Source organism: Lissotriton vulgaris, chromosome 7 (genome assembly GCF_964263255.1).
Source record: "Lissotriton vulgaris chromosome 7, aLisVul1.2, whole genome shotgun sequence".
NCBI classification, from domain to species: domain Eukaryota; kingdom Metazoa; phylum Chordata; class Amphibia; order Caudata; family Salamandridae; genus Lissotriton; species Lissotriton vulgaris.
Genome location: NC_141695.1, coordinates 228,401,107 through 228,414,440, shown reverse-complemented (window position 1 = coordinate 228,414,440; position 13,334 = coordinate 228,401,107). Strand labels below are relative to the sequence as shown.

The following is a 13,334-nucleotide window of genomic DNA, read 5'->3' as shown; positions in this document are numbered from 1 at the left end:
ATTGAAAAAATTGCAATGGAAGTTGTAGATGCTACTAAACAAGTAAAATCAGTGCTGGATATAATGGGGCCATTGGAGCAAATTACTGCAATCCATGAGTCCCTTTTTGATAAACTTAAATCCTTCTTTACAAAGCAGGGTGGCTCGTCAAAAATTGATAGAAAACCCCTGGGCGCTAAATGGTAAAATAAATCCTGTCGCACAGCACACAGTTCTTTGATTGCTGTTATTAAGTCCAGGGTAACAATGGATATTAAAATAGAGAGGGCCAAATATAAGAAAGTGCTAAACCAAGCAAGGACTGCATGGGATGACCAACGTTGGCTGGAACTATATGAGGCCAGTCTGTCTACTAACCAACTTAAATTTTGGCAGGTAGTGAAGTGGGGAGGGTCATGGGACTCGCAAACCCCAGTTAACTACGTTTCAGCCGAGGATTGGGTTGTATTTTTTTCGGCCCAATTCTGTGGCAATCTAACAGGCAATCTTAATATTGGGGAGAGTAATCTGCCTCCCATTCCCATAGCTACTAGTGAGATCATAGTTTTTACAGAATGTGAAACAGAGATTGCATTAAAACAGATACAAAATGGCAAAGCACCAGGTATGGACTGCGTTCCGGCTGATCTTTTTAAGCTTGATATAATAAACTGGGTCCCTTATATAACCTTTTTAGCCAATGCTATTTCTAGAGGAGCCTGTATACTAGACTCATGGAAAGGGGCCGAAATTCTCCCTATATTCAAAAAAGGTGATAAGACCCTTGCGGGGAATTATCGTCCTATAAGTCTTATCGACGCCCTGCAGAAGGTAATTGGCAGGTTGCTACTGGGTAGACTCCAGTCTTGGATGAGTGAGGAAAATATCCTATCCCCGCTACAAGCTGGCTTTAGGGCCAGTATTAGCACTGTCGACCAAGTGCTCAGATTTATCATGATCTATTGGAAGACAGTGCACCTAGGAGATGGCACCATATGCGCAGCGTTCGTGGATCTTAAATCTGCGTTCGATTTGGTCCCTAGAGGAAAATTGTCAGAAGCCCTAAAGAGAATGGGTATGCCACCTGAATTACTTGAGCTTACCATCAGGCTACATGAGTCTAACTTTGCTAGAGTTAGATGGGGACGCCAGGGCCAGGTGACAGACCCCTTCCCAGTGACTCGTGGAGTAAGACAGAGCTGTGTCCTGGCACCAATTCTGTTCTTACTCTTCATTAATCAAGTAGTACAGTTTCTTTCTTCTACCCCGACAGATGCGCCAGTTTTGGGTGGGACAAGATTCCCCCTTTTAATTTTTGCCGATGATACTCTGATCCTGGCAAAAACACAGGTGGGTCTCCAGACCGCAATAAATACGTTTGTGGAGTTTTGTACAGAAAACGATCTTGAAATTAATGTTTCGAAAACCAAATTCATGGTTCTGACCAAGAATAGATCACAAAGGGGTCATGTTACTATGAATGGTACCATCTTGGAACAAGTAGGGGTGATGACCTACCTGGGGGTGGTTATAGACTATAGATTGCGCTGGAAGGAGCAGATCGAGGCACTTTACCTAAAATTTGTCCGTTTATCGGGTTGCTTTGTCAAAGAACAACGTTGCTCCCAAACCAAAAGAGTCTTGCCAGCCCTAAAAATATTTAATGCCAAAATTAGCTCTGCCATCCTCTACGGTTCGGACCTGTGGGGTTATGTAGATCTTGCCTCACTGGACAAAATCCAGAATAAATTTCTCCGTAGTTTGGTAGGTCTCCCATTATCGACTCCATCACTCCCCCTTATGTTAGATATGGGCTGCCAATCAATTAAAAAACAGGCTCAATATAGGATGGTAGCCCTTTGGAGACGCATCTGGTCCACTCCAGAACTTTCTATGTTTGCAAATGAAATTCTGGATGTGAGATCGATACCTGGGTCAGGGAATCTATCCTGATTTAAAAATGTAAAGGAAATTCTCTATAGGATGGGTCTTTATATGTTGTGGTCAGATCCGGGAAACCAGGTCTTTCCGCCAAAAAAAGAATTTAAACTAATGTTTTGGGCCACAGTCAAAGAAGATTTGGTTTTGCTCTCACAGAAACAAAACTTGACTGGCTTCTTTTTGCTCCATAAAGTGGTTTCCCACGCTGAGATATACTGGGACAAGATTACCAAAAGTGCAGATAAGAAACTCTAACATCAATTTCGAGTTGGCGCGTTGCCAATAAGGTAGTTTACCAACAAATGGCATAATCATCTATCTTTGCACTGCCCCTGGTGTAGTGAGCAAAAGGAAACAATGGGTCATTTTCTTTTTGTTTGTCCAGCATACTGTGCGCCGCGTCAGAAATGGCTAAAACCCATCTGTAGTAGGATTAATACACAGATGTGGGAAGAAGCGCTGCTAACCATGAGATATAATACAGTTGAGTGGATCACCATAGGCGTGGCGAAATACATTGGATGGGCATGGACCATTAGGGTCAGACACATAATTAAGACTACTATGACAACTGTATAAGAGGGAATATACTTAGTGTAATAATTCATAGTTTGAATGTATGAATTGTGATTTGTAAATCTTTTTTAATGATCTATGTAAAACGTCATGTGATACTATTTAATAGATTTTTATAAAACGTCTTGATGGCTACTTATAACCACTTTTAATATTTGTTATAGTCATGATGTAAATTTGTATGTATTTTTACTTGCTGTCTTTTATGAAGAAATCTTCGAAATAAAGACGTTAAAACCTGTGATTGTAAAGGTCAGGGTTACCCCAGTGTCTGTAGGTAGACCATTATTAAGTGTGTTCCGAGAGATGTTTGTTTCATGTTTATTTTCATAGCAGTGTTTGAGCAATACAATTTCAGTAGTATAATGACTGAAATAGTCCACAGACACACGCCTACACATACACATACACACACACACTGTGAAATCCACAAGCGGCGTCTTTCTAAACCACTCACCCTTCCTATTTGAGAGACAGAATCTTGTTCATCTCCTAGTAAACATTTTCATCCCCAGGCTCTCCTCGATTATTAATCCCTAATCTCTGTTCCACATAGATCCTGCTATTCTAGCCTTCCCTACTTGTGCTGTCAAGTGATCATGTCATTATTTGTGTGCATTGTGAGCCAAATAAATAAATAAATGCATTGAATTTAAATATTGATACAACTCCAGTAGTTTTTCAGGTCAGTGTAAAATATCAATAATTAAGGGCAAGTGTCAATAGCCTGTGGAGGTCAAACTTGTGGAGGTACGGGGCAGTTATATGTTTCAATTCCATGGATATTGAACTATGAGGTATAACAATTTGCTTATATATAGCACCGCATGCTGAACTTTCTACGTGTTTAATGCCTGTAAATGTGTTAATGTTACCAGTTTAATGGTACTTAGTTTATCCAACTTGGATGTAATGCAGAACTTGCAGATCACAGTAAATGTCAGCAACAATGTTAAATGTTATGAATGACTGATTGAATTACAGAAAGTTTAGAACATTGCAACGAAGGACATATTGGCAGATCATGATCCAGGCTTACCTTGACAACTCCTCTTTTGTTCTGCAGGAGCATAATGTCGTATCCATAGATGAAAACCACAACCATCTTAGTCACCGACACTTTTCCATTTCCATACTTTTCATTCTCAACATTGATGGTGAAGGGGACCAGTGCATTTATAAGGGAGATGGTTCTTGACAGTGTGTATGTGCAGGTACCTTGAAAATCAAAGGGAAGCCCATCTAAAGTGCGATAATGAGGATCACCTGCTGCCGAGCACTGGGCTGAACCAATGGGATGGCACTTCTGGATGCCATTGACAATCTTACATTCTTCATTAGCTTTGCAAGAAAATGCTTTGCAATCTATGAGTCCACCTCCCATACAGGTGCACTGATTGGAACACAGGTCATTGGGGTAGAAAACCTCTCCAGGCTTGTAGTAGATGCCATTGTATTGACACCCACACTGGGAGATGGGAACACACTGGCTACCGCTGAGTACAAAACCTTCGTCACATACACAGCCTTCCTTGCAGTTCGCATTGCATTCCACGGAGCAAGTGAAGCTGTAGCAGGTGGCGGGGCAGCCACTAGGACATGTTTCATAGTGACTATTAGCTCCACAGGATGGGCCTGAAATAAAGAGAGAGAAGAGAACCCATTAGCAAAGATATGCTCTTGAAACAGTGTCCACTCTATGTGCTTTCTTTATTACTTTTCTCTATGGTTGTGTCTGTAGTGTGATGCACATGAGTCTGGATTGTTCACACATGGCTTAACAAGTTGAGCTTTTCCTAATTTTCGGAAAAATTCATGGTTGAGTCTCAGGGATCTAGGAAAACAAGCCAAGATACAATACATGTTCTGTGCTAATCGTGTTACATGGAAAAGAATAGTGTTTGCTATCCCTGCTCCATTGATGGAAACCCATATGAAGCACTATTGCTTCTGTTGAGTAATATTGTGTAAATTAAACACAGAGTCCGCATTAATTTTCTCTGTTCTGGTCTCTTATGTCCTTAACACACATACTTACTTGTCGTAGCTCCCCCCTGCATTTTCAAAATCTACAGAAAGATCTTACAGATAAATCGCATATCTAAGCATCACGTGATATAGCATTCTTATGAAGATTATAAAAACATTCAGTAAAGGGCCTCAGTTTTCTATCTAGTTTTAAAGTTACAGAGCCCTGGATGAACCAAAACTCGTTCAAGTTTAATAACAGTAAACCTGAGGTAATTCTGCTGGTAGTACAGACAGACTTGATAGACAGCCGCCCCTCTCTCCAGTCTCTGTATACAGAAAAGGGTGATCAACAGATTAGTTAATTGTAGTGTTCTCTATCTAGAGATGGCCAAACTAGGACTGGTTATAAACACAGCGTACCATGGACTAACTGCACACAAATGTATAAAAATGCCAACTCTTACTACAATCAGAAGGACTTTTCACTGGCTGCAGATTGAACCAAAGATTCTGTTTAAATTCCAACGTGAACTGCATAAATCCAATCCGGCTTCTGGACTACTTTCAAGATAAGACCTTCCGATATACCCTTTAATCTTCCAAATCTTTTTCAATGTTCCACCTTTGGTGGTAGGTGAGAGCAGTTCCTAATTTGTGAAACAAAGAGTGCTGGTGCCCAAGGGTCTGCTCGGAAGCTAGCGGCTGGTGCAATTAAAGTTAAGGTTGCAGAATACCATGGCTGGTAGTCTTTAATCAACTACAAGACACTTCCTGGTCCTTTATCTCACTCTTATAGGTTTCTACTGTCTCTCTTTGTGATAGTTGTTCTGTATTTTGCTTCCTCTGTCTTACCCTTTTGTTTGTTTTCCCTCTCCTGCACTTGATAAATATGTTATGTGATGAAATACGTGCAGGTCCACAAATATAAGTGCTGGTGCTCCCTACTGACAACCACTGGCTCAAATTAAGAACTGGGTGGTAGATGGTTTCACTCCTTAGAACCTTGAATCTGGAACTTTTGTCCGAAAATATTGTTCCTGTAATCACCACCATATTTAATTCAACGTTAAACATGGACCAGTGACTACAGACATCTTTATGAGCCCCATGCCCTGGCTGATATTCACATTTTGGGACGCTCCAGTGGCACAAACCTTGATATCATATCTATGAGGCCTCACAAAGCCACTGTTCTTGAATTTGAATGGCCTTATGGATATGGAGTAAAGCAAGGAAGCGCAAATTGCTGCGTTGTCTTACTCTGCACCCGAGAGGCGTTCCATGGGCTTTGCGTTTGTTGTTCCCATGCAACAATTATTGATTTTGGCGCTTATCCAGAATTACAACACCATGCAATCCTTAGTAAATACCAAAACCTTACACTTCCTGAGGTGAGGCATAAGGAGGAGAAATAACGTTATTTCTCTTCGATGATCCCTCTGTGCTGCATTTAGCTTCTTAGGATTGTTTCTGTGCTGGAAGATGCCCCATCCTGCACAAAAACAATCCTGCTGACAATACAGGCACCTCTACTCGCTGATGCAAGGATGTCTGCATTGGCACTAGGCTGCTGAAATGGTGCCGGATCTGGGGGCCAGGACAGGAATGCACTGTATTAGATAAATAGGGTGCATTGCTGCCCTTTCACGTTGATATAAGGCAGTCAAAACCCCATAAATGAGGCTCCATGTGTCCTAAAGAAATGATCATTACTTAGCTCGACTACATCTGAAGACACTGGCTACAGCATCTCCTTTTCCTGAATGTGCCACTGACGCAAAACGTCTTCAGTGCAACACTTTGGATGACCTAAATTACTCTCTATAGTCTAATGTTATTAGCCCTCGTCTGCTCTGTGCAACAAGGTTGGGATTTTGGAAAGAGTCAATTATGGAAATGAATCATTGTTGTGTGTTAGAATAATATTAATGTGCTTATTTTTCAATGGAATGTTTGAGATGGTTAACATTGGCAATAGCAATGTGTAAAGAGCAATTTCAAGATCAGAGTAATGATTTAATTAAGTTATTTCGTTTAGTCTACCAGTAAATATTTTTGTGCAAATTGTACTATATTCTGTGTGTTTGCACTACTTGAATTATATTCATATCTTAAATAGAAAACAAGAGTGACAGCAGGTTACATTAACTTCAAATAACACAGCAACATTGGTTAGATGGGCTTATTCAGAACAAGAGAAATAATCCACACATGAACAATACTCAAAGTAAATAACAAAAAAGATATATTTGGCAGAAATAACCCAAATAAGAGGTCAACTCTGCCTCCTTTACAAGAGGTAGTCTGTGTGGTGTATCCACTCTGGCTGCAGCAATGCTTATTAAAATGTAAGCATTTTTGTTAACTCCACCTTTCCCACCTAGCTCACAATGTTGCTGTCATTATGCACTCTCCAGGACTGGAAGTTGCGATCACTGCCATTCCCTAGGGAGCTGGATGTGAAGACAACTCTCTACGATGTCTGGGCATACATTTCAGAAATGTGGACAGTAATTGATACACTCGAAATCTGTTAATCCTTCAGCAAAATCAGGAATGATGGTCCAGTCAGATTTGGAATAGAATGATTAGGAGTTTTCTGTGGTGCAATTGTTTTGCAGAAATGTGTATTTATGTGCATTCTCACCCAGTACATTAACAGCATTTTACTCTAACCCAGTGTCTACCTTCGACTGTACTCACTGCAGAATGTGGCAGACCTCCATGAATAGACTTTAATTCCAGCATCCTGGCAAGCAGCAGCATAGCTAGCGATGACCTGGCATATGATGTCCTGGCGCCCTTTGTAGAAGCAAGCGTCGTACACACAGTCTTTGAAGGCGCCCTCTGGGTCAATGACAGCACGGCAATCCCGGAATGGGCCATTAGGATCCACCAGGACAAAGCAGTCTTTTTTCTTCTCTCTCTGCTCCTTCTCCACCGATGGCAGATCACTACAGTCAGCCTTGTCAGCTTCGGAGCAGCCGGGGACGTCCCTGACCTTCCAGCTCTTCCCAAAGACTGTTGCATCTGTTGTTAAGATGTGGTCCTTCGTGGTCAGCTCCTTTTTTTTGTCTCCATCGAAGTCACCACAGAGACCGCACACCGCACCCGCGTACGTGCTTGGGATTTTGACTGAAACATAGGACTGCCAGTCGTAGGTGACAAGGAGACCAAAGCTGGTTTGCAGGTAACATTGATATCCTTGTTTATAAATTGAGAGCTTGCCATTATCAGCACTGTAGGGCAGGTTGAGTAACAAACCATTCAGCTGGAAAAAACACAGAATGTAGACATCAGTATTAGCATCTATTCAAAGTACAGTTCCAGTTACTTACTCAGGCAGGTCAGGGTGTATTTGTACTGTCAGGGTGGGCTAACACTCTCCTGCCCTCTACCTAACCATGAAGGCTCTATGGGATATCCACACTTCCAGAGCAGGAACCCATTCTTACCTCCACATTCCAAAGTTTCTTTCCAGCTTAAAGGGCATTCTCACCAGTAACCCTTGCCAGGATGGACTGCTACTTTCATGGGTGCACCTGCATCTGTCTACCACTTTGTTGCCTCTAGAACTGTCTTTTTCGCCTGCAGCTGTCTTTATGTCCTGAAGTTTAAAGTAATCTTAATATCCAAGGGCCATGAATAGGCATTAATTACAAATAAATCATACCCTTAAAATTTGGCTAGATGGCTTGTTTTTCATGGGACAACTTAGGTGTAGGTTTATAAGAAGCATTCCTATTACATTTGGTTTTTGGGTGATATTGTGCTTTCATTTTTTCCTTTGAAATGCATTGTAGTGAAAGCCTGTCTTCGAGGATCACAAGTAGTTACAAATATAAAGGGTGATAACAGATTTTAGTCGCAGTATAAATCATTTGTTTGTGGTACCATACCATTGCACTGATTCCAAGTTTGGCGGTCTTCATGTAGGACCGCCACAGTGACCTTGGTGGTCTCAGGAAGATTGCCAAACACATGGTGAACCCCCCTCCAGATTAAGAGTTGAATCCAGGGCTGGCGGTGCGGCAGTGTTATATACGTCTGGCTCAAAGGAGAGCCTAAACAGCATACCGTCGCAATGACAGTGCCTAAAGCATGTTCATGCACGGTGTGGCATGCACCATGTCATGCATTCCACACAGTGCACGCACAGCTGTGCAATTTTTGGGGGGCCCATCATGCGCCCCCACATGCAACCTCATGGGCAAGTTAGCCCAGGGGCCCTGATGGTGCACCTACCCATGCCTTTCCTGCAAGCATTTCATGGCGGGCTGCCCGCCGTGAAATGCTTGGAAGAATGGCAGGTCAGATTCTGCTTGACAGTGCCAGCACTTCTGGGATTCCTGAATGCTTTCCACACCGCTGTGGAATCCCGGATCTTGGCGATGGCAGTAGTTATTGTAATATGCCAGTTGGACCGCCAGGGTGGTGGTGGTCGGACCTCCACTGCAAGAGTGGTGGTCTAAGGGCCACCATACTCGTAATAAGGCCCTACGTTTAGGATTTGAGGTGAATTCTAGGTGATTTTACCCAGTGAAAAATGTTGAACCTCAGCTGGGATTTGATGAATCATGTTTGAGAGAAAATGGTTTTCTGTCATGATTTTCTCATAGTTATGTAAGGTGCCCAGGAAGCTAAAATGAGGACACGTATTCCATAAATTCAAAAAGATCATCCTCAGTCTTGTGAGAAAAGTGTGGCACACATGAAAGACATTTTGTTGGAATAGGAGGTGTTTAATTTAAAGCTTTCTCTGTGGAGCAGTCTGAAGTATATGAGCATTTAGGTTTTAATGCGGATATGAAATTGAATGATTGAAAGAATGTGAGAGACAGTATTGGTTTTTAATCCTTTGAGGCATAATATATTTTTAAGGGGCTGAATAAAAAGGAAAAAAAGAGTTCCTTATCTAAATCCAGCACCATCTGTTCTAAGTCGGGGTGGTTGTAAGCTTTGTGATTTGCTGTAGTAAATTTACAGATAATTTACAGCAAAATTACACCGGATTACGCAAGGAGCATTTCCCTGTGTTTAGCATGATGTTCTTAGAGCAAAATGCCCCTTGCAGTATTAAATGCAGCCAAACAGTAACAGCGGTAGACAACAGCTGTTCTTGTGCTCATGAGTAAGCTTTTTTCCGCAAATTACTCACAATTACACATGCGTGTGTAATAGCAGAATGTTCATAAATTTTGCTTCAAAACAGGTCAAATTCTATGTCCAACGTCTGTTTTCACAGGATGCCCATTTTTTGTGTTGTTTCATACTTTTTAAAATAATAACATTTTGATGGGCACTGAAGTTTTTTTTTTTTAATCTTCCAGTTAAATGTATGTGAGAATCTCGTTCCATTTTGAAGTCATCCCTGTGTCATGTATTCAATATACAAACTAATACTACTGAACTAGCTGGGAGCAAGAATATCCCTGCCGCCAAGCAGCGCAATGGATCAGGTCCTCAGCAGGTAACATCAAATTACTGATCCCAATGACTCCTTCAGAACCTGTTAGTTACGACAACTCCAAAACAATGCATTGTGAGCATAATGACCGCTCTCCACTGGATCCATCCTTCTTTCATTCTGACTTTAATAAGATCCAGAACCCACATGAAGGCCTCGACCATGCTGCAACTGAACCCAATCCACTTTGGCCTCAACTTTTGCAAACACTCCAGTCCACAGTAACTGCGCTAAACTATAATTCAGACAAACTTGACCTCCAAGTCGACCTTCTACATAGACTTGCAGTGTACACTACAGGGATTGACCGCAAAATGGAAGCTCTTAAAAAATTGATCACAAAAGCACAATCCAACGCCAAACTAATACAAGCAGTATGTTGCTGTTCCCCAATAACTGTTCTCTCTACCTCAGTTTCCTACTACAGAAATTAGGAAATTATCAGCATCTAGTCAGGACCCACCTCAGTACCAGCATTCCCATACAAAGGCCTCAGCAGCGTCAACAGTCCGCAAAGAGCACAATGTGAAACAAGGAATCAACATAGGCAATATGAACCCTGCCTGGTGTGACTACACCTGCCCTGCAAATAGTCACCCCAGCGACTGACCCACTGCCCGATAATCAACTTTCCAATGCGAAATGTAGATCTAATCATCAAGATAACCTAGATAACAACGACCCAATGGTACCAAGGACAGATTTGCAGAACACTTTAAAGACAACACTCCCATTGGGTAATTGGGATTTTGCGTGTACTAGCCCAGACAATAGTACAACAAACAATTCACCACAAATACAACAGCTGAGCAAAAGGAAACAAAAGATTATGAAAAAAGGATAACAAGCGCAGTGTCGAGACTCAAAACACAATTAGCAATTGTCTTTTAAGATATAAAGCAATCAACGATCTGGCTCGATAAATACAGCCAGCGCCAACAGCAGTCTGCTTCTGCTACAATAACCATCCCCAAAACCAGCAGTTATGCTGACAGGCAATGTGTTACCCGCATTATGCCCCCGCAACGAGCCCATTAGCATATAAAACAAGGGGACCCGTAAAGGTAGCGAGGGACCTCGGGTAATTTGCATTTTTTTTTTTTTTTTAAAGTTTCAAAAACCTTTATTAACACACGTGCTCACATACACAGCTTCGTGCCTACAACCATTCATGGCCGGCAGCAATTCACTTTGATTAAAGAGGAATGTAAAAGTGTCATAGAAAGTATACAATGACGCAGCAATCCGCTGACAACCCTCTCCGGGCAGGCCGCGCAATGTTCTATCGACCATAGCATCTGGTTACAATAGACCAGTCTCTCTAGGACATCAAGGGGAGTGACATGCATACAGTCTAGTGGTACGTAAACCATATGATCATCCTGAAGCATATATCGCTCTTCAACTTTAAATACATGGCAGTACGTCTTATTTCCCGCCCCGCCGGCAGTGGAGATCCGCCCCCTCTTCCGCCTATATACATCATTTACAGACATGTGAGGATATGGCTGAGGGCCTTGCCGATGCGACATTACAAATCTACATTTCCTGCTTCGCCTTACCCACCTTGTGTATGGTCTAAGGGGGGCATCAGCCTCACTCCCCTACATCATCAATATCCTATTCCCATCCCAGGCCCTACAAGGCACCGCAAGCCCATCACCCAGTGCTGCCAAGTGAATCCCTCTGGAATAGTCCTCGACCCGCCATATATCACATCCCTGAAAGTGTCCTACACCCATCTATTCTGATGTTTCTGTGGGGGTAAGTCCTCCCGCCTCCACAGGAACCGTGTTTGTCAATTCCTGTGCTGCTATCTGCATAAAATATGTTTGAAGTGGCCCCCAAATATCAGCCGGCCTAGACGCTATGGGTTGCATTTCTGAGTATATGCCATACTGTTCCTGACAGTGCACCATGTCCCTTATCCAGTCCTTAAACTTGGGAGACCGTCCCCTCCCCAATCTGCACGCCAGTCGTCTTTTCGCTAACAGTAACACTACGTTGGTGAATTTTCTATGGTTCTTCGGGACCTGTGCTGTGTAACCCAGCAGAAACACCAGCGGATCAATTTCCAACGGACCGTCAATAATAGGTTCTAGCGCCCCATGGACCTGTGACCAGAATTCTTGGACTTGTGGACAAATCCATGCTAGATGGAGGAAGTCGGCTCCCCCCTGCCCACAGCGCTCGCAACAATCTGATTCTGTAAGCTTGAACCTAAATTTCCGAGCTGGGGTAATATATAGTCTGTTCAAGAACTTATAGTGGATGATTTTAAAACAGCAACTGGACATCAGCGTGCCCGAGAGTCCACAGCAGTATTCCCATTGGTCATCTGTAACGTCTCTGCCTAGATCCTGTGACCAATGCTCTCTGGCCGTGCTCACCACTATCGGTAAAGCGTTGCGCAAACTCTTATATATGCTAGTCACCAGATGTGTGCCGTCCGGGCTATGCAGCACTACTGTGAGAGGAGCCACACTGGGAGGTTCATGCGGATAATCAGGCAACATGGCCTTCAAACCCTCCCGCAGCCGTATGTAATAAAAGATTTCCAGAGGGCTAGGGTTATGTTCCCCAAAAAACAGATCCAGAGAGCGAAACGAACCATCAGGGAATAGATCGCCCCATGTGAGTATATTCAGCCGACGACACATATTGCGAAAGCCCGTCTCCTGGAGTATCGCCATCTGAGGGTGGTAGGACAGCGGCATACGGGGCGTATACAGCATGGACACTTGCAGCCGTCGTCCTATTCTTTGCCATGCGTCCATTGTGCATGCCACTGTTTTGGGCGGTATGTCTAACGCAGCTGTGGGGGCATGGACAACGCCAGTTAATGGTAACGGATGGGCTATCCAATCCTCGGCCGCTATCTGCGGCATAAAACTGGCAGGTTACATCCAGTGTTACAAATAGTGCGCCTGTGCGCTCAAGTAATAGATCTCAAAATCGGGTATGTCAAATCGGATGGCTGTGCCATGACCGTCCATTTAAGACGCGCTTGACGGCCCCCCCAGATCAACCGGATGAGTTCGGATCTCAATGTTTTGAAAAAGTATGACCCTGGATAAAACGGAATGTTAAGAAAAAAATAAAGAAAGTTGGGCAGGAAGACCATTTTAATAAGGGAAACTCTGGCAGCCATGGACAGCTGTAACTTGATCCACCTCGTGACCAAGTCCGATAATTTGGTGATGGCAGTGCCATAGTTCAGTCGAATAGTCTCTTCCTTATCTCTTGATATTTGTATCCCCAGGTAGCGCAAATCCGTATGACACCACTCCAAGGGATAGTCCAACGGGGGATTCAGATACAGCAGTCGTCAATGGGAATAGTTGAGTCTTCCCCCAATTTATCGAGACGCCAGATAGGCCGCCAAATACCACAAACTCCC

The 13,334-nt window shown here is 43.0% G+C and overlaps 1 protein-coding gene across 1 annotated transcript in view; it reads right to left on the bottom strand.

Annotated features, from left to right (window-relative positions):
• The window catches only part of LOC147701266 (IgGFc-binding protein-like), a 933,218-nt gene that overhangs the window by 536,337 nt on the left and 383,547 nt on the right, over positions 1-13,334 (bottom strand). Inside the window, exons 14-15 of the mRNA XM_086929331.1 lie at positions 7,171-7,738; positions 3,536-4,131 (exon numbers count right to left, since the gene is read on the bottom strand). Of these exons, the coding sequence (XP_086785457.1) occupies positions 3,536-4,131; positions 7,171-7,738 (1,164 nt within the window). The remainder of the gene's footprint in view (positions 1-3,535; positions 4,132-7,170; positions 7,739-13,334) is intronic.